The sequence below is a fragment of the Cervus canadensis genome, chromosome 12 (genome assembly GCF_019320065.1).
Source record: "Cervus canadensis isolate Bull #8, Minnesota chromosome 12, ASM1932006v1, whole genome shotgun sequence".
Taxonomy (NCBI): domain Eukaryota; kingdom Metazoa; phylum Chordata; class Mammalia; order Artiodactyla; family Cervidae; genus Cervus; species Cervus canadensis.
In genome coordinates this window covers 68,562,585-68,585,633 of record NC_057397.1, presented here as the reverse complement: position 1 = coordinate 68,585,633, position 23,049 = coordinate 68,562,585, and the positions used below count along the sequence as shown (strand labels likewise).

At 39.2% G+C, this 23,049-nt stretch overlaps 1 protein-coding gene across 9 annotated transcripts in view; it reads right to left on the bottom strand.

Annotated features, from left to right (window-relative positions):
* The window catches only part of RUNX1T1 (RUNX1 partner transcriptional co-repressor 1), a 149,850-nt gene that overhangs the window by 29,843 nt on the left and 96,958 nt on the right, over positions 1-23,049 (bottom strand). For all 9 annotated transcript variants that reach the window (XM_043483914.1, XM_043483911.1, XM_043483913.1 and 6 more), the window contains 4 exons: positions 19,133-19,314; positions 7,240-7,487; positions 2,323-2,408; positions 1,589-1,787 (listed from right to left, as the gene is read on the bottom strand). In XM_043483914.1, coding sequence (XP_043339849.1) covers positions 1,589-1,787; positions 2,323-2,408; positions 7,240-7,487; positions 19,133-19,314 — 715 coding nt within the window. The remainder of the gene's footprint in view (positions 1-1,588; positions 1,788-2,322; positions 2,409-7,239; positions 7,488-19,132; positions 19,315-23,049) is intronic.

The following is a 23,049-nucleotide window of genomic DNA, read 5'->3' as shown; positions in this document are numbered from 1 at the left end:
CTTTTACAATGGTCAGCAGATAATATTAATCCTGTCACTGCAGGGGACTGAACTGAGTGGCCTGCTGGTGCAACACTAGCTGCCTCCTTGCCTATCTCTTCCACTAGCTCAAAAATTCCTCAAAGGAAGGAATTAAGAAACTTTTTCCTTTCTTGCAGTACCTAGCATGATGCCTGGCACACAGTAAGCCAGGCACAAAAAACAAGCACTGACTTGATGAATTTCTTCAATAGAGCCAGGTAAAATGGATATTTTAAAGTTTTGTTTAAGGTTCTCAGTGTTTGCCTAGATTGAATGATTACAAATATCCTCTTTATAGTACTAATTTTGGTTCACAATACAGAAGTGAAAAATAAGATGCTTATACTAGTTTTATTTGGACCAATGTTGATTCAAATTAAACTTAAACCTATTTTCATTGCTTGCCTTAACATAGCCTAACAAATAACACTTTTATTTTTAAAATATACTGCAGAATGTCTGTTGGGTTAATTAAATGACTTGGAATCCTCCTGTATTTAATACTTATGGCAATAGACATTCATTGTTCAGAAGGAACTTTTATTGACTAAGAATCATTTTACTAAAAAAAAAAAAGATAATGTGATCAACAGTTAGATAATATACTTCAAGTTTTAAATTTTTGATAATCAGCCATGGTTGATAATGAGGCCAAAGTCACGAGCTTAATCTGCACATATGTAATTAGTTTTGTTTTTACAACAGACTGTACCCTAACCTAAGCTAGGTAACAGGTGTGGGACCAAACACTTAAGAAAATGAGATGAGAAAATAAGGATCAACAGAAATCCATCTTAATTAAGTTGACTCAGACTGTATATACAAGTAATGGCCAGCAATGTAAATGACAGTAGCTTAGTATTAATTTAGGAAAAAGTTCACAGGTCACTCAAAAATTATTTTAGCTTCAAATTTTCTTTCTAAATACTTAGAATTACATTCTATTTATAACCCAAACAATTCTCAAATATCAGTACTAATGATAGCTACATGTTAGCATTTGCCTTCTAAAGCATGGCTATATGAATAGTCCTGTAAGTTACTAGAATTAATAAAATCATGATTAAGCCATCGTTAAGGTCATGGAAGTGCTATATCTTTATCACTAATTTTCAAGTGTCGGTGGGCAAATGACAAAGCCCTTAGGTATCCTCCTAGACTGGTTTTGAGATAAAGTGCTCTCAAACACTGAGGCGCAGTACAAATCCCGAGAGAGAGTGCTAGAGACTCCAAGCCCACTCCCAGATTTTGCAGGTTGGAGACAGGGTCCAAAGAGCTGTATTATGAAGGAGCACACATTTTAGTGATGCACGTGAAATTCTGGTCCGGCTTGGACATTTGCTCGTCAGCCCAACACATTAACCTACAAAAGGGGTGTCATTTTTTGTGACTGACCCTTTCTATGACCACTCTGCCTAACAGACAAGACGTATTTGAGGACATAAAGTATTTATTGTTCTACAATTCTCTGTAGCGCCTTTATTTTTGCCGAGACAAATTAAGAGTAAAAGCAGTATTAATAGCATGAGATGCATCTGTTCAGTATGTCCGTCTGAAGAAAAGATACCTAACGCCACTGGGTCTGGGTTGACAGGACTCTGCTGCCTGGAGTGGCTACTGCCGCCGCTGCCCTTTTTCAAGTCCTCCGCGTCGCTGTATCGCCGGATCCAGTAATTCAGCTCCTCCCGGTCTGCCTCCTGACATCGCCTCAGTACTGTGAGAGATCGTCTTGTTTTTTCTACCATGTCCATTATACAGTTTAACAGCTGGGGGAGAGACGGGCAGGGGGAGAAAGGAAATACGGATCAATGACCGCAACTCAAAGACTCTGGTGAAACGAACTATTCTCGGACAATGAAGAATGCTTTTTATTCGGAAGGCCTCTAATATTTTCAAAGGTTAGACTGGAAACAATGACCCGATAGATGAGTAGGTGCAATGGTAATGAGAATAAAATGTGGGAGGCGTGACAGGAGATTTTAGCTGAAGTTAACCCATACTTCCAAATACTAATCCCATCGCTGGATAAACCAAATGACTCTCTCCAAGTAAAACAGTAGCTCATTCATCGATTCGGCTCCAGGAACTCCTTTCAATGATCCAAACATTTCTCTTATATAAGTGGTTCTGATATTGGTTTAGAAATCAAATCCTATATTCTACTTTAAACATTCTCGCGTATTATTTTCTCAAGGATGGCAGAGAACACCTTCAGAACTCCCCCAGTTTTATTTTATCATGCCACCTCACTCCAGTTGTTTTCAAAACATTTTTTAACCTAAATGATTACGGACGTCTTACATGGTCAAGATGTTTCCACTCTTCTGCCCATTCTCTGTCTGTCAGTCTGTGATCAATCATTTCTTCTTGACGTGTGCCATGCAACCCTACAAATATAAAGAAGGCTGAATCACCCGAAAACATTAAGAACGCAATCCATATGTGCAGAGGCACTTAGCAAAGACTATGTGGGCAAACTAAGTAATGTGAAAACACATTCGATTTTTGAATGGAGACATGAATCATACTCAGATACAGAATTAACTAATAGGTCCCTCATAGAATGATAATACCTTAGAACTAGAAGAAATTTTAGAGGTCATCTGGTCAGAACCACTTCTTTTACACATGAGGACCTGGAGAGTGTATCCTGAGCCAGTTATCCATATAATATTCCCTAAGTGAAAATATAAATATATCCTAATCTTAATAAATACAGGAAACCACAAGTAGACATTAAGTTCAAAGTGTGGCTTTCCTGCATTAAAAACGAAGACGGCATAATTTGTTTTACATGGATCGGGATATGCTTTTCTAAAACAAGCATGGTTAAACTATTCCACATTTGAGCATAGTAAAAATGAATACAATCCTATTAAACACATTTTCATGCTAAAATTGGGCTTCCCTAACGGCTCAGCTGATAAAGAATCCACCTGCAATGCAGGAGACCTGGGTTCGATCTCTGGGTTGCGAAGATCCCCTGGAGAAGGGAATGGCTACCCACTCTAGCATTCTGGCCTGGAGAAGTCCATGGACTGTATAGTCCATGGGGTTGCAAAGAATCAGACATGACTGAGTGACGTTCACTTTCAGTTTCATGTTAAAATTAGGCCATAACACAATAGCAAAATATACTTACTCAACTTGCTAAAAATTTAAAAATAAAGAAAAATCAGTATACTAGATATCATTTTGGACAGATATCATAAATCTAAGCCAAGAAACTAAAAATCCTAATTTGCAGTCCACAGCACAAATATTAATGCTCTTCAGCATCAGTGAAGATGCTACAGTGAAAAGGTAATAAGAAAACACCAAGTGAGAACAATATTGAACACAAGAAATTAGCCAGGATGCTTATCAAAATAGAAAATGTGTCTTGCTAAACAGACAGTATGATCAGAGACACCCAGAAACGTGTGGCTCTTTTGACAAATTCAGAATGTGTAAAACACGTATCTTCTACTATAAAGGAAAGTCACTGAGCTATGGCAACATTTCCCATTTTAAATAATTAAAACTTTGTTTTGGTTGCCATTTCTTACATTGTTACTCTGAAGAGCAAATTAAGTTTGGCATGGGTTAGGCTTCTAGATACCTAGGCTCTTTTTCTGAGGGAGTTATGTAGGAATTAAAAAAATTTTTTTAAAGTTATGTCATCATCGACTCAACGCATATGAGTTTGTGGAAACTCCAAGAGACAGTAAAGGGCAGGGAAGACTGGCGTGCCGCAGTCCATGGGGTTGCAAACAGTCGGACACAACTGAGCAACTGAACAACAAAAGTTATGAGATACTGCATTCCACTTTTTGTGAAATCTGAGTGGTTAGAAATTCCCTTTTAGCTGATTCAGTGAAATAAAGATAATGAGTCACATGACTTTTTTTCAGCCAACCATGAAATATGATTTAATTTATAGCTGACGGAAGTAGACACATAAATGACAGCTTTCTCAGACTAAATACACCATTCCTCTCCAGTTAGACTATACTCCGAAATACACTTTTAACGCCAAAATTGTCAATGCCATCTATTGGTAAAAAAGTAAAATTGCAAATAAGTTTAATAATCTGCATAATAGAAAAGACATTGGAAAAGAGTAATATTTAGTTATTTCTCTGTTGTGACAATTTCAAGTTGAAATGTTTGCAAATATGTAATTTTTGTTGACTCATTTGTTGCTTGTGTTTTAGGGGAAAAGCACTACCAATGAAATGAAGCATCACAGAAAACAACTGGAGAGTGATAATAATATAAATGTGTGGTTTTGTGATGGAGGCATCTTACTACATTTGCCTATAAAGGGCCAAGAACTTCAGAGGTCTTAAAAGTTTCCAAAATTCAACAGATTATATCAATAGTGATGTGGGCTCGAACACCTGGAATAACATTAATGAGCAACAGGATGTTTTAGGCTAATGGGATAACGGCCAATTATGGAACAGTGCTAAAGCATCATCTCATTTAACAACAACAGAAAAATAATACATACATTAGAAACATGTTTGAGCCCAAGTACCTGGTGAAAAAAATAGGTCTAATTTTTTTTTTGGTTTTTTTTTTTTGCTGTTTTTGAACTCTTTGTTGTATAGAGCCAAATCTTTAAAAAGAAAAAAAAAAAACTCAAATTTTTCCATTTATTAATTTCTCTATTTTGGATACTTAAAATATTTATCACTACACAATTTTTATTTATAGCCATAATACCAGAGAGATGTTCTAGGCGAAAACAGTTCAAACTCATCGAAACCGTTTCATTTGACACTAATGTTGAGTCTTACCCAACTTCTAACGGAGACTCTAAGCTTATTTATAAACTAATGCTGCTTGTAAAGCTATTTTACTAAAATATTCAAGCAGGTACATGTCTGTACATATAATAAACATTTATAAATCATACCAGACCAAGTATACATTTATGACAATTTTTAAATTTAAATTCACGTACTTTTTACTTGGAGGACAATTGCTGTATAATATTGTTGGTTTCTGCCATATATTAACATGAATCAGCCATAGGTATACATTCTCGAACCTCCCTCCCCCTCCAACCCCATCCCACCCTTCTACGTTGTCACAGAGCCCTGGGTTTGAGCCCCTGTGTCATATACCAAATGTCCACTGGCTATCTAATTTTACATATGGTAATATATATGTTCCAATGCTACTCTCTCAATTCATCGCACCTTCTCTTTCCTCATGTCCACAAGTCTATCCTCTGTGTCTGTGTATGACAATTTTTATATTCTCAAAGTAACAGCCTGAGGTAACACCATAATTTGTTACTTGTACATCAAGACTTTACTTTAACACACACTAAACTCCGCCAGACTTCAGGGATGGTTAAGTAGTTGCATATATTTATAGAGATTAGCACTATTAGTTTTATAAGCTAATATAATTAAAAGGTAAGGAACATGGTCTCATGGAAAAAAATCACATAAAACCAGTGGGTACAGGTATAATTCACAAAGGGATATTTTATATTACTAGATGAAAACATAATCATTGCACATAAGCATAATTACTTCCTTGCTGATTACTTTATAGTGTACTAGAACTAATATTTCATGAAATAGAATTTACTGCCTAAGAAATAGGCCATTTCCTACCACCTACAAAATAGGGTATCTTGAATTGATCTTACAATGACCCGGTGACTCCACCTCTACTTGAAAATGAGCAATCATGGTTTGAGAGCAGTCGTCATCAACAAATGGCAAGGCTTTGTTTGAAAGGAAGTTGTTATCACACATTTGATTTCAGGGTCAAAATATCAACCCAGATGGAGAAAAAACATAACCATTTTGAGAGCTCTTCGAAATGGTACCTTGGAGAACATCAGACGGATTGACTATTAAAGAAGCATACATCATATGCTTAGCCATTTGTCTGACATACTATATAAATGCAGAAATGACTATTGTGGGGAACTGAAGCTACTACTTTACTATCTCACATTCAGGGCCCCCATCGCCCCTGCCCTCAACTGGGCTCACACTTTCTGCTTTCTAAACATTTGGAGGGCTGGGTTTTCTAAGGCAAAAACACCCTGGGCCCGGAAGGCCCTGTGTCCTACTAAGACAGTTGGAAGTCTAGCATAAACCTCTGCTCACCACGCTCCCTCTGCCCGTGGCTATAAAAACCTCTGCCCTACTCCTCAGGCGGGCGACTGGCCAGGCGTCCTGAGTCCTGTGACCCCCCAACTCCAGGTCCTGCTTTTCCAGTTGGACTCCACCCTCTGCTGCTTCCAGGATCTCACCCACCAGACCATCCGGGCTAGGCAAGTTTTTCAGCAACCAGCTAAGAAGAAAAGCAGGCCTGGCAGGGACACAGGGGACGGAAAAAGATGAGAAAGATGGCTGAGTGCTGCCCTCCATGTATCACTAGCTTGACTTGCCAAAAATAAACAAGTAAAGAAGTCCCAGGAACAAGGGCGGTGTTGCGATGCGATCACCTCAAACGCTGATTGTGCATCAAAGCTTACCTACTGGTCTTCCTTCTCATTTTTCATGGCAAGCACCGGCTCTTTAGAAGACCATGTCTCCTAAATGCTTCACTTCCAACAGTTTTATGTAAAAAAAGAATGAACACTGGCAAACAGAACACATATTTACCCAAACTCATTCCTTCTTTGGTATTCTGATCTTTGACCAAATTGTCAACACTAAATTGAATCACTAGCACTTTCACGTTGGAAAAACAAAGTACTAAATCATTCCTCAAGGAACATCTGCTGACTTAAGTCATAGACATAATACCATATCATATTTTTCAAATAAAGACTATCACGGAGACTGAACTTTGAGATTATCTGAAAATAAAAGATAACGATTAAAGAAACTGATTTGGTAAAAAATAGTTGTGGCAGGCCAACTACATATGAAACCTCTCACGCTAAAAAAAAAAAATACACTAAACACTTAATTTGTGTTTGTTAATACAGTTGACCTGTCTGGGGTCAGCAGATACACACCCTTTGGAAAAAAAACAAAACAAAAATAACCGGCTGTCACAAAGATCATAAGTAAGAGAAAACACAGCTGTTGAAAGAGATATTAATACTGACAAAGTTTTCTCATAAAGGAGACATTAGATCAAGAAGACGTATTTTTACCCCATCACAGATTTCAAGCCTGAAGTTTAGTTGAGCAGCAAGGACGCAAGTCTTGAAGCATACCATCCCATAAGAATTGCAGAGGTCCTCAGTCTTACCCATAGGCCTGTTTCTGTCCCTGAGGTCCCTGTGGCTGGGGTGTCGATAGGAGTCCCTGTAGTGATGGGCAATGGCCATATCATCCAAACGGTAATGCTGCGGTGGAGGGGTGGGGTGAGGCAGGCCGTTCGGCTGGTAGGATAAGCCGTTATTTGGACTGTACCGCTGGCCTGGGCTAATAGTGCATGGTCGCTTGCTTGGATGTTCTGAGTGCAAAGGCTCTCTGTCAAAGCCATTTTCTTTGGTTCTGAGGGAGGAAGAAAAAGAGGTTGTTTTTTTTTTTTTTTTCCTTTCCATAACAGACTCATAAAGCAGCATAGTTCAGATACTTGGAACCTGTAAAATAAACAGAATATTCTTTTTGCTGGCCAGAAATTTTCTAAACTTGCCTAGACCTGTGAGGAGTCACTGAAACCCACGCGGAGGCCTAAATGATCCCACAGCTGCACAAAGGAGAAAAGGTTCCACTTTTCATCAAATCAGTAAACATCTTTCAGTTGAGGCGTGTATGGTTTGGTCACAAGTAGGAGGAAGCCTGCTCTCCCCTCCATGGATAACATTTTCATTCAAAGGTGAATCCTTATTTCTAACAAATTACCCTTGGATCAACTGTATCTGGTGATTCACCAAGTTATCCTTAGTTCTTTGGGTACATCTATTGCGCTGATCCAACCTGGCATCTGACTTCCACATCAGAGGACATCTATGAGCTGCGTTGTTCAAAACAGTGGCCACACGTGGTGAATTAACATTAAATCCAGTTTAAAACTCAGTTTTCGGGCATCAACAGCCACACTGCGTGTGTTTAGTTGCTGCCTACAGCTAGTGACTATTGTATTGTGCAACACAGATATAGATCATTTCCATGATCTCAGAAAATTCTATTCAAAAGCACCAATCAAACTGAATTAATGCAAATAAAACAATGTAATGTCTCGGACTGACATTTCCCTGGGCTATCAAGATAATCAGCAGTCACACAGAGCTTGCTGGGATTAGAAGAAAGGGTGAAGCTCTTTCTCTTAAAGTTGAGGAAACATATGTGCAGATGCAGCAGGGACCTGTCTGAGGCTATCAGATCTTAGACCAGGGCAGGCACACCCTGTCTGCATTTCATCATGTGATACACAAAACTCTGGATGTGTCTTTCAGAAGGAACACAGTCTGTAAATGAGACCTGATAACTGCTCCTACATTCTCAAACACAAAGTAGGGTTAAAGAAATATTTTCTGACTGACTGTGTCTCTAGGAGATTAATTCAATATATTCAGTAAGACAGGAACATGTCACATGCAGTTTGACCGGAGGCACAGCTCCCAAACTAATTTTTACCTAGTAGTTGGCTCTCCTCGCAAGACCATCCCCTCTATCCTTAACCAGAGGCAACATCTCTTTTTCCTGGGAAACTTCCTCATAAGAATTCGACCGAGTCACAGCAGCTGCGGATTTCTGCAAGCCTTTATTTAACCACTGGACTGCCAGGGAATTTCCATTTTCACCCCTTTTTTGATTGTAGGTGGGTTAGACTTAAAGACTTTAAGAGACTTTTCCCACTTTCCTAGTGCCCAGGGATAGTCTTTGATAAAACTGGAGGGATCTGAGTGGAAAGTGACTTGACAACAGAGATCATCAGGGGCAAGAGGCGCCTACGATCAATCGTCCTTTATGTCCCTCTAGGGTAGTGCCCCAGTGACAATTTACACATACCAGATTAAGAATGAGGAAGGAGTTACAGAGAGAAAGTGCAGGTACACTAAGAACTGAGGGAAACTGCGGACGTCAATGGGAAATGAATACATGTCCAACACGTGCTGAAGAAAGAGGTTCTGCAACCAGGAGACTGCCCAACATTAAAAATGCCAGCCGGGCACGGTTCTCAAGGGAGTAGCAAACAGAAGTCTCAACGCTGCTCCTGTCAAAGTGTCTACCCTCAAATACTCTGATCTCCATACAAACTGACCTGAGCAGACTAAAGGGTCTCAAACATTATCTAAACATATTGCTTAAAATAATTCTTAAAAGTGAACAGAAGCAGCCTAGATTTATCTTCTAAGAGGATAATTTATGTGATTCTCATCTGTATTTCCATATCCTACACATTTCTGAATGATATATTTCAACAGTCAATGCATAAATATTTCCAGCATAAATCAGGTAGAAAATACTGAAGACTATTAGTAGCTATGAACACAATGTCAACACAGCACCTACCTTACTGGCAGTGTGGTGTAGTGGAAAGAGCACTGGACTGGGAATCAAGAGACCTGAGATTTAGTCCTGGCTCTTCCAAGACTAGCTGTGTGACCTTGGGCAAGCCACTTAACCTCTCTGGACCCCAGTTTGCTCATCTGTAAAATGAAAGGGTTGGACTAGATCAGTGGTTTTCAAACCGTGTCACCTGAAATGCTTAGGGATTCTGCTGGCAATGAAGAGCTTTTACCCCAACAATCAAAATTTAAAGGACCAGAGGAACCCACTTATCATTTTAATCCATTTGAACAGTTTCATTTTTGAAGGAAAAAGTCAGCTGCTGAAATCAAGTTTGAAAACCACTGGACTAGGATGATTTCTGAGGTCCTTTCTAGTTTGAAAACTCTGCAATTCAATTATTCTATATTTATTTCTAAATGCTATTTGCACAGCACAGGAAATACAGCCAATACTGTATAATAACTATGTAAGTGGAGTATAGACTTTAAAAATTATAAATTACTATGTTGTATACCTGAAATTTTATTATATAAGTTTTCACATCAACTATACCTCCTTTTCAATAAATGAATAATTTTGTTAAATGTCATGGTTATGTAGATCAAAACACACCAAGTTGATGGTATGCTAGCCAAATTACATCTAAGTCAACCATGTGAACCAACAGAGAACTTCTTTGTGCTTTGCTTTGAACAGTGTATTATTTATAGCTGATTTTGTATGCAGAAATAGAAAATATCCTCTAAATATCTTTTAGCAGCCTAAATATATAAACATAAAAACATTTCTAAATACCCACTTGTGTCAAACCAATTCAACTCACCGGTTTAATGTCTCCTTGTTCAAAGATAATAAGAACATAGAACATTGGAAGAAGTCGTACTAGTTTCAAAGTAGTTAGATATGATATTTAACTTTGCCAACACATCAGCCCTCTGATCAGTGCTATTACTTCAGTGAGCCCATACTGAAGCTGTTTTTCCCCTCCTAAAACAAGGACAGTAAGGTCCTAAGAAGCAGAGCTAGCTCCTAGGTCTGTCCTATCATTTCTATCATATCCCTGCAGGGACGGTCACTATTCTGGGTCTCATAACTCTTGCAACAATTCAAACAATAAAGCTCATCACTTCACAAAGGTAGGGTATATTTCAGCAGGAAAGCATTCAAACATTGAAACAGCCCATACAAATAAAGGTATGAAAAGCCTCCCTGGTACTTCCTCCAATCACTCATGGCTTTATAAAAGCCAACCCTGCTCAAAGGATGTTATGTCCATAAAGCTAACCAAAACAACTTAATTGCTATTTGTTCGTCTGCTTCTTAGAAATGCTTACAACTACCAACACGTCATTGCTTGGGTGCAAATTATAAAGTTGCATGTTTATTTGTTACCTTCTCAAAATGTATGAGGCAAAACTAACAAATATCCATTGTCCCATACCAACATACTTTCAAAATGACTCAAATTCTACTAGGAAGTCTGTCACATCTCATGGGTTCCTAGAAGGCACTTTTTTGGTTTGCTTTTTGTATTCTGTCTCCTTTTCAGAAGGAAGTTTTCTGAATATAACCCACTTCAACATTTAGATCCCAATCACTTCTCTCAGGGTCTGATGTTGTCAAAGGACTCTTCAGGACTCAGCTATGTGACCTTGAGATAACTTGGAAAAGTTAACTTTCTGGATTGAGCTTCTTGCCCAGTAAAATGAAACTAATGGGCAATAAAACAAGCTTAAAACAAAACAAAACAAAACAAAAAAACACTTAAGAGACAACTTAATTGACACCTTATCCCACTTCAGGCTGTTTTTTCTCAGCTCCTCAATATAGAGGCTATAAACTGATTTATTTGAGAAAGAAAAGCCTTTTAAAAAACTTTCCTCTATATAAAATATTTTAAATGTCATAATTGGCTAGTATGCACTGGTAATCCCTTAGCAACATGGAAATGAGGAAGAATGAAGAAAAAAAATATTATTAAGACCATGGTAATAATCAGAATAAGAGGACCAAGCAATCTCCTGCACAACAGGAACACAAGTTTTTTTCCGAGATCAAAATGTTTTTTAAACGGGGAAAACAGCACTATAAAGATTATTCTAGGGAAAGGCAAATTGGTACAATGTAATAAAGCTAAGAATGGCAAGGAAAATACTTAAAAATATACAAATAAACACCTGCCTTAGATGCTGACTTCTCCCTTTGACCACAGGAATTTCAAACAGCACATGTCTAAGCCGACCTTGTCTTTCTCTGGCACTTCCAACACCAGTCAATGATGCCACCTTCTACTTAGCCACCAAAACAGAAACTTGAAGTCACTCTGTAACTCTGCAGAGTTATACTCTCTAACCTTCTGCTCCAAATCAAGTCCTGCTGCTAAGTCTCTTCTCTGTCACAGGCCCTTCTGCCTCACCTAAGACACCGTATCTTAGCTCCAACACACCTCTGTCTCTGCAGGCATCTCAGTCAGAGCCAGGGCTCAGAGACTGCCTGAGTCTTAAAAAACAAAACAAAACAAAACAAACAAACAAACAAACAAAAAAACACTTTACTTTTGTATTTTAGAAAGAAGTCTATGCCTAAATCTCAGGAGTTGACAGTTCTGTTGAAGAAAAGCTCAAAGACATAAATGACTTCATCTTAAACAAATGTCCCTTTCTTTTTCTAATAAATGCAGTTTGTTAAGGTTTCCACAGAAGGACTAGACATTCGAATTAAAGGGCAGGGGGAGAAGAGTCATTTATGGCATCGTATTTTCAAAACACAACTCAGTAAACAGTCTCTTCAGCAAATAGGTGAGTTCAGATAAGAATTTTACATAACCACCTTCTAACAGTGTTGAATAATGCATCTGAAGCAAAATACATTACAGATTCCCCTGCTACCTTAAAAAGAAAATCAAACCTGATTCTTCAGGACAACCCGTGGGGATTTGTGTTTGTAGAAATATCACCCTGCAGGAAGTGGGATGTTTAGACGGTGAAAAACAGCACCGAGTGACCCAGGACCATCACTACTGAGCCACAGAGAAAGAAGTGCCTTCCATCTCTCTACTGCTAAACCACCGCCCAGGACAGTACTTCTGAGAGGACGGCTGACACCTTCTGGAGTAAATAAGACAGATGCAGGTGGATGCTGGCCAGTCTGGACAAAATCACCGTAACTGGAACTTTAAGGATTACAAAATACAGGTTCCCAGAGCTTTCCCTCCCGAAGGAGAAGGTGGAAAGCTCTGGACACAAGTCCCTGGAGCTCTCCATCTGCTGGAAAACCTGCCGAGGAGTGGCTGTCCCCTCGTCTTTGCTAATATCTGGCCACTGGTGACGTAGTCAGCTGCTACTGCTCTTGCTATCTGGGACTATGCTTTCTTATTCTAATCTGTAATCTGTACATCCCAATTGGAGCCCTCTAGTTTTTTGTTAGTGAATCAATCACAGCACTTTGTTCCTGAGCTGTTTTCATGGATGTGGGTACTTCAGAGACGCATCTTTTAAAATGATAGAAAGTAAATAAGAAAGTAAAAAAGACTCTTGGGGGAGAGACCGTTTGCTGTACTGCTAAAAATGACTGTGTTCAGTTTAATTTTGATTCTTTGTTGAACTAGTGTTTTGCTGTTGTTTTGTGTTCGTGGTGTTTTCCTTTGTTTAGTTTTATAGCTGGCATGTGTGACATGCATTATCTGGAGCTTAACTGGACATACCAAAGTAAGCAAGGCATGATTCCCAACATCGATTATGGTTTAGTGGTAGACTTAAATTCCTTTTGAAAGTGTGCTAGCAAGAAACTTTTTACCATGTGTGAGCGTGCTAAGTTACTTCAGTCGTGTCTGATTCTTTGCAACTCTATGGACTATAGACCCCCAGGCTCCTCTGTCCATGGGATTCTCCAGGCAGGAATACTAGAGTGGGTTGCCATTCCCTTCTCCGGGGGATCTTTCTGACCCAGGGATGGAACCTGGGTCTCCTGTTTTGCAGGTGGATTCTTTACCATCTGAACCACCAGGAAAGCCCATCTTCTACCATAAACACAGTTTAATTAGAGATACAAGACTTCAATACTGTTACAAAGGACCTGAATTCAGTAGGTACCATAAAAAGAGCAGAAAAATGGTATGCAAGATCAGAGGCAGACAGCCACTCCAGAGTGAACATCTGAAAGAGCAGGGGCTACAGAGTTGCTTTCAAATTTTGGCTTTGCTATTTGCAGGCCCTATGAACTCATGAGGCTTAATCTCTACATGTGTCACAAGACGGGTGAGTATTTCAGAGCTACTGAGAGGACAGTATGAGAGAATCTACATAAAGAGTCTAACACATACTTGGCATTCAACAACTTAACCAAGCGCTTGCTTTTCAAGCTGAGGCATTCAGAGGCTATGGTGTTACAAACATAGTTCTAAGAGCATGGGGAATTAAAGTCAGAACCTAGGAGCTAGAATGCCATCCATGCCTCTTACAAGCCATGTGAGCTCAGATATATTATCCAGCCAGCCTGAACCTATGCAAAGTCAACACTGAGGCTAGAACAGGGAGACCAAAATGTTCTCGACAGCCATGTAATCTTCCTCATCATGTAAACACTGTTTCACTAGAAACCTCCACAATTGATGTGATTATTATATTAAAAAAAAGTCATTTCTACAGGAATGATGACTCTCTTCTTGAAACTGATGAATGCACAAAAAATGCAACACAAAACAAGAATGTGTGATATAAATTCCTCATATTTTTCATAGAAAACTGAACATGGTAGATAATAAATATTTAATTCTTATCTGCAGAGTTCAACTCAACAAAAATATTGAAATCTCATTCATTTTGCGGTAAAGGAAAAACGGACCTAATAGGTTTAGCTGGTGTGCACCTTGCTGAAAAATCTCATATATTCAACCAACGTGGTTTCAAAATGACTGCCTTATGATCCTCAAACATTCAGTGTTTTCTAATTTACTCAGTAAGGCAGGAAACCCGGCTGACTGTGATCCTCTATCCTTACAAAGATTTATAAAACCTCAGTACCTTCAACTGTTGCATTTGCCCACATGAGCAATTATAGAGAAGAAATAAATGAGGGAAAGCAAGGAGGAAAAAAGATACAATTCTTAGCTGAGCTTTCCCTATTCACATTCTGCACATTAAAACATATTTTGTGCAACTGGAAGTTTTCAGGTATGTATTGATAAATATGCTGGTTTCTCCATTAAGAAGCCCTGCAACTTTAAGCAAGTTCTTTGAGTCTTAGTCTCCTCAAGATAAAACACTGGTCTGGTAAATCCATAAGATCTCTCCCAGCTGACAAATTATATACTTCTAAAGCTCAAGAAAATCTTTTAAAAAAATAATGTTTAATAATTGGGGTGGAGGACATACACATTAATGCAACCATGTGGCCTTGAAAATAAAAATCAAAATGTTCAACCAAGAGTAACTTAAAACATAATTACATTAAAATGATGATAAAAAATACATACATAGATCGATGAAGGGGATTAAGACTTAACGATTTAACGTCAGTCACTTGAAAGGGGGAAGAAAGGTAGTGGAGACAATGTTATCCATATAAAATCAACGGTCACTCGATTTGATTTCTTAAGCCAGAAAGTTTCTGCATCAGAAAATCACCTAACAGGTGAGAGCACAACATTAAAGACAAAAAGTTCCAACAGCGAAGCTGTGAGAAAAAGACATCAAATGATAATTCACACACAAAGATGTATCTTTTTAAATGCAGTGATTTTTATCCATTCTCTAATCTCAAAAAAAAAAAAAAAAATGCAGCCTTTGTCTAACTGCTCTTCCCCTCCTCATCCTATTTGAAACTGTGTTCTTACACAGTCTCAAGACCATCACGGTATGCAGTTTTAAACAGGGCTCTTTAATTTCAGTCTCTGTTTGAAACTGGTCACTTCACTTAACCAGCTCCAGAAATGGTGTGTATGTCCTTCCTTGGGTCAGTGGTAAAGACCCTGCCTACCAGTGCAGGACATGTGGGTTTGATCCCTGGGTTGAGAAGATGCCCTGGTGAAACGGCAACCTGCTCCAGTGTTCTTGCTTGGGAAATCCATGGACAGAGGAGCCTGGCGGGCTACCGTCCGGGGGGTGACGGAAGAGTCAGGCTTAATTCAGTGACTAAACAACACAACAACATTCCCTTTCTCAGCTTTCTCCATCACTGAATGGCGAGATAAACAAACCTTTACATGTGAACAAAGAGTGGAAATCAGAACTTTCTATTAGCTTTCCCTGATAATTTAGGGGGGGAAAAAATAGCATGATTTTTAAATGAATTGAATTGTCTCCTTTCTCATTTGGGTTCTAAGTTATTCTACCACAAACCTACAAATCTAGTATAGTTGTTCAGGGACTCACCCTAGAAGTATTTTTAAGAGGTAGAATAAATTTTACTGTTCTGTACAGAAAAAAAAAAAAAAAGATTTCAGAGACTTCCCCGGAGTATTCATTTCTCTGTAAATAATAGGAATGCTTAAAACAAGAAAAAATATAACCAGTGACAATCATATTTAAAGATGAGAAGTTACAGTTGCCAAAATCCATCCCTGAAATACATGAGGACGGTTCAGTAGATTAAATCAGCAATCGTCACAGAATTTAAACCCCCAAAGTTGTAAACAAAATATAGAGTGCTCTTTTGTTCATGACATGTCATGAACAAATTACCAAAATGTGTTTTCTCCTCAGGTGTCAGTTTTTCCCTCTTTTAGTGACTGATGGTTCCCAGTGTTATTACAGAAACAGATTGATCTTTTTAATGAGCCAGTTTAATAGACTCCAAAATCTCACCGTGGCTGCTCATCCATGTCAGACCATATGCACCAACAAAACATTCAGTAAAACAAAAAAAGCTCTGCTGTCAGACAGCTCCATACTCTATAAAATTTCATATAGTAGGTCTGGATATACAGATAAATAACCGGAGAAGAGAAAAATGCATATGCAAACAAGATGCAGAAAATATATGCAAAGAGATACTGTAGAGGCCCATATTTTCTTGGCTCTGATGAAATTCCCACAAGATACAAATGTATTTACACAACATATTCTCATTACCCTTCCTCCTAACTCTAAGGAAATCCATTTGCCATCTTTCCATTATAACACACACTTCAGGGTTCCACTTGAAAAAGAATGTTCCAGCCAAAGAGCAACTGTGTGAATTCTGACTCCAGCACCTGTCTATGAATAACCAGAGGGGAACAAGACTAAAGGCTCTTTTAAGAAAGTTCTATCTGACTGAACACAAACATGCATGCATACACAGTTACAGATCGTCACAACAAAAATGCTGATTTTCTGTGGAATTCATACAAAGTTTCCATGTCGATGTTAGCACGTTGCCAGGCTTACCTCAATATGGTTCAAGAGAGGTCTAAAGTTACAGGATATTCACATATAAAACACTGGGATAGAAACAGTGGAGAGGGGGCTGAAAATGTAGAGAAGTGAATAAAACAAGCTTTTATTCTGCCTGTTACGGTTACTGAGCATTTAAAGTTTCTAGAATAGATTGTGTTCATGTCTAATTTTGACTGTAGGATTATCTTTACATGTATCACAGTCATCTAAACCTTTCCCTGTTATCTCTTCCTCCACCCAAATAAATGTCCTCCTTCCCAACTTTCCATCTAGTCTCTCCCTAACTTTCTTTACCGCACTGTCTTGGAAAAATGGAGCCAAAACACCTCAATACCAGCACACAGGACTGATTCCCTTCAGGGTAAGAGGTTAGGATCAGACAGGAATTCACATCTATCCTTGGGCTGGCTCCTGGTTTTCAGCATCATGCTGACATGTCACTCAGACACCTGGATTAAGCACTGCCTTTAAAGCTAAAGTACCAAATGCTTAAATACGACTAGGAAAATACAGCTTGCAAAAACAAGAAAATAGCACTGTCGGTAGGTCATGGAAGGAGGTTGGGTCTACAGGATGTCAGAACTAAACTAACATTTAACCCTTTGCTTTAGGATTTTAAACTATTAAAGAGGTCCCATGTCACGAGGAGAAAAACTCCAGAGATTGGAGCATAAAAACTGCTTAACAGAGGATTATGTAATAACTATATGTAAACTGGCTGGCTTTTAATAACATTCTGATTGGCAAAGTAGCTAATACATTTAAGGGTAGCTAAGTCGGTCACAGATAGAAGGATCCTAAGCTCCTATGAATCTGCGCCAGAGTGTTAACCCTTCAAAGGCTGGTCTCCTCTTGCCTAATAAAATGCAGAAAGAGTGAATGGATAAACAGAGAAAGGAAACAAAGTATATGACAAATACGTTTCTGAATATAGTTTCATTTTAAGATTCTCCATATTTTACAAATGCAAGATGCTAATAAGACTTCATATTTTTGCATTAGAAAATATTTATAAATGAAGCTGAGGTATTCAAACTTATTTTAATACGGTACATTGGAAGTTTCATGTGTATGCCTTATTCAACAAGTAATTTGTAAGGTTTCATGGAGCAGGGGCTTTATTTTACATTTCTTAGAATTCTGTTATGACAGCAGAGTACCCGGAGGAATGAATATTGTCTGGTAGATAAAACTTATCAGAAAAAAACGCGACCTTTTAGCTCTATTACTGAACTCTTATATTCACTCAGTTCAACTAGCTTCACTGAAGTTTTCTCTTAGTTCATACAAAATCCAAATTAAACAGCTACTGCACTGTGTTTAGGCCAGATCTCAAAACGATCATGTGCTGAGAAAACTTGGAATAATAAATTATTGGAATAATAAAATATGCACTTTGGATGAATCATATAGTAAATGAGAAGTTTAATATAGGCATACCTTGGAGATACTGTATGTTCAATATCAGATCACCATGATAAAGCAAATAAAGCCAGTCACACAATTTTTTTTTCCTTTCCAGTGCTCATAAAAGTTCTGTTTACACTATACTATAGTCTCTTAAGTGTATGGTAGCACTATGTATAAAAAAAGTATATACCTTAATTAAAAAACAATTTATTTCTTAAAAACACCAAAACAATTACAATGGTTAACATTAAAGATGACTGACCACAGATAACCGCAACAAATATAATAATGAAAAAGTTTGAAATATTGTGAGAATTACCAAAATGTAGCAGAGAGACACCAAATAAGCAAATGCTCTTAGAAAAATGGTGACAAGAGACTAGTTCCATGCAGGGTTGCCACAAACCTTCAGTTTAAGAGGGAAGGAAAGAAGGGAGAGAGGGAGGGGGGAAGGCTGGAAGGCTGGAAGGAAGGAAAGCAGTATCTGTGAAGCACAATAAAGCGCAATAAAATGTGGAATGCCTATACTGACTGTGTGTCTAATAAACATCAGTGGCACTTGGGGCATTTGAGTATCATTCATCTTTACTTTTTCCTTTAATATTTCAAGCAACAGTGGTGATCATTTGTGATGCACAGAAAAATCAAGTCACTAGATTGTACACCTGCAACTATCACAGTGCTGTAGGTCAATTAAACTTTAAAAAAAAAAAATTACAAGTAACAAAGCTTAACCTGCACAGGCCAGAGACTCATCATTCTGCAACACCCCAGGCCAGAGCAAGATTCCCTATGGCCCCTCTAGGCTATTATTTTGCAAGAGGTGTCAGTCAGTCGTTGAAATACGACATGGGACAGCCTCATGCCGCCGGTCTGGGGCCCTCCCCCTCTCACCTGTCTGGAGTTCGCCTCTTCCCGTTTTCGTTCACATCGAGAAGCAGCTCTGAGGAGTCAACAGGTGAGGTGGTGCTGGCATCCAGAAGCAGCTGTTCGTGCTGGGCGAGGTACTGGGCGGGGTTCTGTTTGGCCAACCTCGCGCAGTGGAGGAGCTCGCGCTGCAGAAGGGGCAAGTTGGCCTGCAAGGGCAGAACAGGAGTGAGAGGCTGCCCAGGGGCTCCTTCCAGCCAGGGGCCCTGCTCCACTTGGCACACACTAGCGGACCGGACCACACTACTCAGCTGAAGGAAATGCCGCCGAAGGCATGCAGTTCCCAGGCACTGGCTACAGCGTTAGCTTCCCTCTGGGCCTGGGGTGGATGAGATGCCTGAGGCGGGTCTCACCCCTCCTACCTTCAGGCCCATTAGTAACATTGGGAGTGGCTCCTATTTAGGATTCCTTCATAAACTTAGCAGGGTGGGAGGTGGGACGGAGCTTCAAGAGGGAGGGGACGTATGTACAAGGCTGATTCATGTTGATGTATGGCAGAAACCAACACAATATTGTAAAGCAATTACCGCTCAACAAAAATATAAACTAAAAAAAAGAAAGATCATAAAAAAGCAAAAACAAAAGCTCCCTTCATATTCAAACATTGTAACCTCTACAGGCTATCAGATTCCAGCTCCACCTTTTGTTTACCACTAGGGAGATAGATGGTCAATATTGATTTCAGATTGATTATATTCTTTGCAGCCAAAGATGGAGAAGCTCTATACAGTCAGCAAAAACAAGACCAGATGCTGTTGTGACTCAGATGATGATCTTCTTACTGCAAACTTCAGACTTAAATTGAAGAAAGTAGGGAAAACCACTAGACCCTTCAGGTATGACCTAAATCAAATCCCTTACAATTATACAGTGGAAGTGACAGATAGAGTCTCGATATTAGATCTGATAGACAGAGTGCCTGAAGAACTATGGATGGAAGTTCAGGACACTGTACAGGAGTCAGTGATCAAAACCATCCCCAAGAAAAGGAAATCCAAAAAGTCAAAATGTTTGCCTGGGGAGGCCTTATAAATAGGTGAGAAAAAAAGAGAAGTGAAAGGCAAAAGAGAAAAGGGAAGATATATCCGTCTGAAAGCAGAGTTCCAAAGAATAGCAAGGAGAGATTTTAAAAAAGCCGTTTTAAGTTATAAGTGCAAAGAAATAGACGCAAACAATAGAATGGGAAAGACTAGAGCTCTCTTCAAGAAAACTGGAGATACCAAGGGAACACTTCATGTAAAGTAGGGCACAATAAAGGACAGAAACGATATGGACCTAAGGGAAGCAGAAGATATTAAGAAGAGGTAGCAAGAATACACAGAAGAGCTATGTAAAAAAGATCTTAATAACCCAGATAACCATGACAGTGTGATCACTCACCTAGAGCCAGACACCCTAGAGTGCGAAGTCAAGTGGGCCTTAGGAAGCATCACTACGAACATAGCTAGAGGAGGTGATGGAATTCCAACTGAGCTCTTTCAAATCCTAAAAGACGATGCTATTAAAGTGCTGCACTCAATATGCCAGCAAATTTGGAAAACTCAGCAGTGGTCACAAGACTGGAAAAGGCCAGTTATTTAACTCATTTAACTTATATGCAGAGTACATTATGCAAAATGTCAGGCTGGGTGAAGCACAAGCTGGAATCAAGATTGCTGGGAGAAATATCAATAATCTCAGATATGCAGATGACATCATCCTTATGGCACAAAGTAAAGAGGAACTAAAGAGCCTCTTGATAAAAGTGGAAGAGGAGAGTGGAAAAATAGGCTTAAAACTCAACATTCAAAAAACAAAGGTCATGGCAGCCAGTCCCATCACTTCATGGCAAATAGATTGGGAAACAATGGAAACAGTGACAGACTATCTTCTTGGGCTCCAAAGTCACTGCAGATGGTGACGGCAGCCATGAAATTGAAAGACACTTGCTCCTTGGAAGAAAAGCTATGACAAACCTAGACAGTGTATAAAAAAGGAGACACATTACTTTGCTGATGCTATGATTTTTCCAGTAGTCATGTATGGATGTGAGAGTTGGACCATAAAGAAAACTAAGTGCTGGAAAATTGATCTTTTGAGCTGTGGTGTTGGAGAAGACTCTTCTTGAGAGTCCCTTGGACTGCAAGGAGATCCAACTAGTCCATCCTAAAGAAAATCTGTCCTGAATATTCATTGGAAGGACTGATGCTGAGGCTGAAACTCCAATACTTTGGCCACCTGATGCGAAGAAGTGACTCATTGGAAAAGATCCTGATGCTGGGAAAGATTGAAGGCAGGAGGAGAAGGGGACGACAAAGGATGAGATGGTTGGATGGCATCAGCAACTCGATGGCCACGAATCTGAGCAAGTTCCAGGAGTTGGTGATGGACAAGGAAGACTGGTGTGCTGCAGTCAATGGGGCTGCAAAGAGTCAGACACAAGTGAACTGAGGAAGACAGAGAATACATGAAATATATACATAGTTCTATTAACCTTAAAATAGGCTCCCTGATACATTCAGTTTTGGATCTAGCTACTTACCCAAGTGAAAAAAGCTAATCTATGAAATATCTTTGATCAACTACTAATTTCAAATGAAAAAAGAGGGAGATGAACAAAGAAATTGTTTTTAATAATTATTAGATTCATGCATTTCAGTATTGGTCTGAGTCTGCTCAGATATTCTGCTTAAAATTCATGCACAAAGCAGCATATACTACTAGTTTACAAAGGTAATCTGCTTTCTTTGTATCAGATTTATTCCAAGGAATGTATATATTTAACAGAAGAAATCTTGGGTACCTATCACTCTGAATCCTCACCAAGGCCAGCACTTGGAAAAAGACTGAGGACACACTTTGTTGACAAATGATTCTGGCAATCTCAAATGGAGTAAGAGGAAAGAAGACGATTTCACATGCAGAAAAGCATTAAAACAAAAACCTGAGAATCTGACTCTGAAAACTAAACTTACTCTGACATTATAAATCCAGAGTGCTGTTGCTTTTTCTTCTATGTGTCTTTTAATTTTTCACTTTTTTTTTTGGAAGGGAGGGGAATAGAATATATAATATGGAAGTATGAATAGTACTCATTCGCAGTAACACAATTCTTCAAATTCAAAGGAAGAATCAATGACATAAGTAACTTTGCAACTCAGGGTTTGGGACTTCCATGGTGGCTCAACGGTAAAGAATTTGCCCGCGATGTGGGAGACCTGGGTTCAATCCCTGGGTTGGCAATATCCCCTGGAGAAGGAAATAGCAACCCACTCCAGTATTCTTGCCTGGGAAATTTCATGGAAGAGGAGCCTGGAGGGCTACAGTCCATGTGGTCACAAGAGTCAGACGCAACTTAGCAACTAAACCACCACCACCATGGGTTTTATCTGTAGAAGCTAAGCCGTTGGGTAGAAATGCCTTTCTGAACAGAGGAGGTCCCAGTTGCCTCAATCTTTGGGCAAAGTGTCTTAAAAAGAGAGGGGGGAAAAAAAAGCCAAGCCCCCTGGGGCGTCAGGCATAGGCGCTAGGGCAGGGCTTTCTGAGGTTATTAATCCAGGAGTCACTTCCTAATAAAACCAAAGCACATTTCTGCACAGTGTTTAAGACTAGGGTATTTACTAAAGATGAGCACATACCATACACTAACAATGGAAATGACTTCTTACATGAGAACATGCTAAAAACAAACCCTTTGCAGTTAGTCTAGAGCACCATGTGTGTAGTATATTCTCAAATATTTTTTAAACCCTCTTTCACCCTCCTTGGGGTAGCTGATAGCTCAGTCGCAAAGCATCTGCCTGTGATGCGGGAAACCCCAGTTCAATTTCTGGGTCGGGAAGATCCACTGAAGAAGGGATAGGCTACCCACTCCGGTATTCTTGGGCTTCCCTGGTGGTCAACTG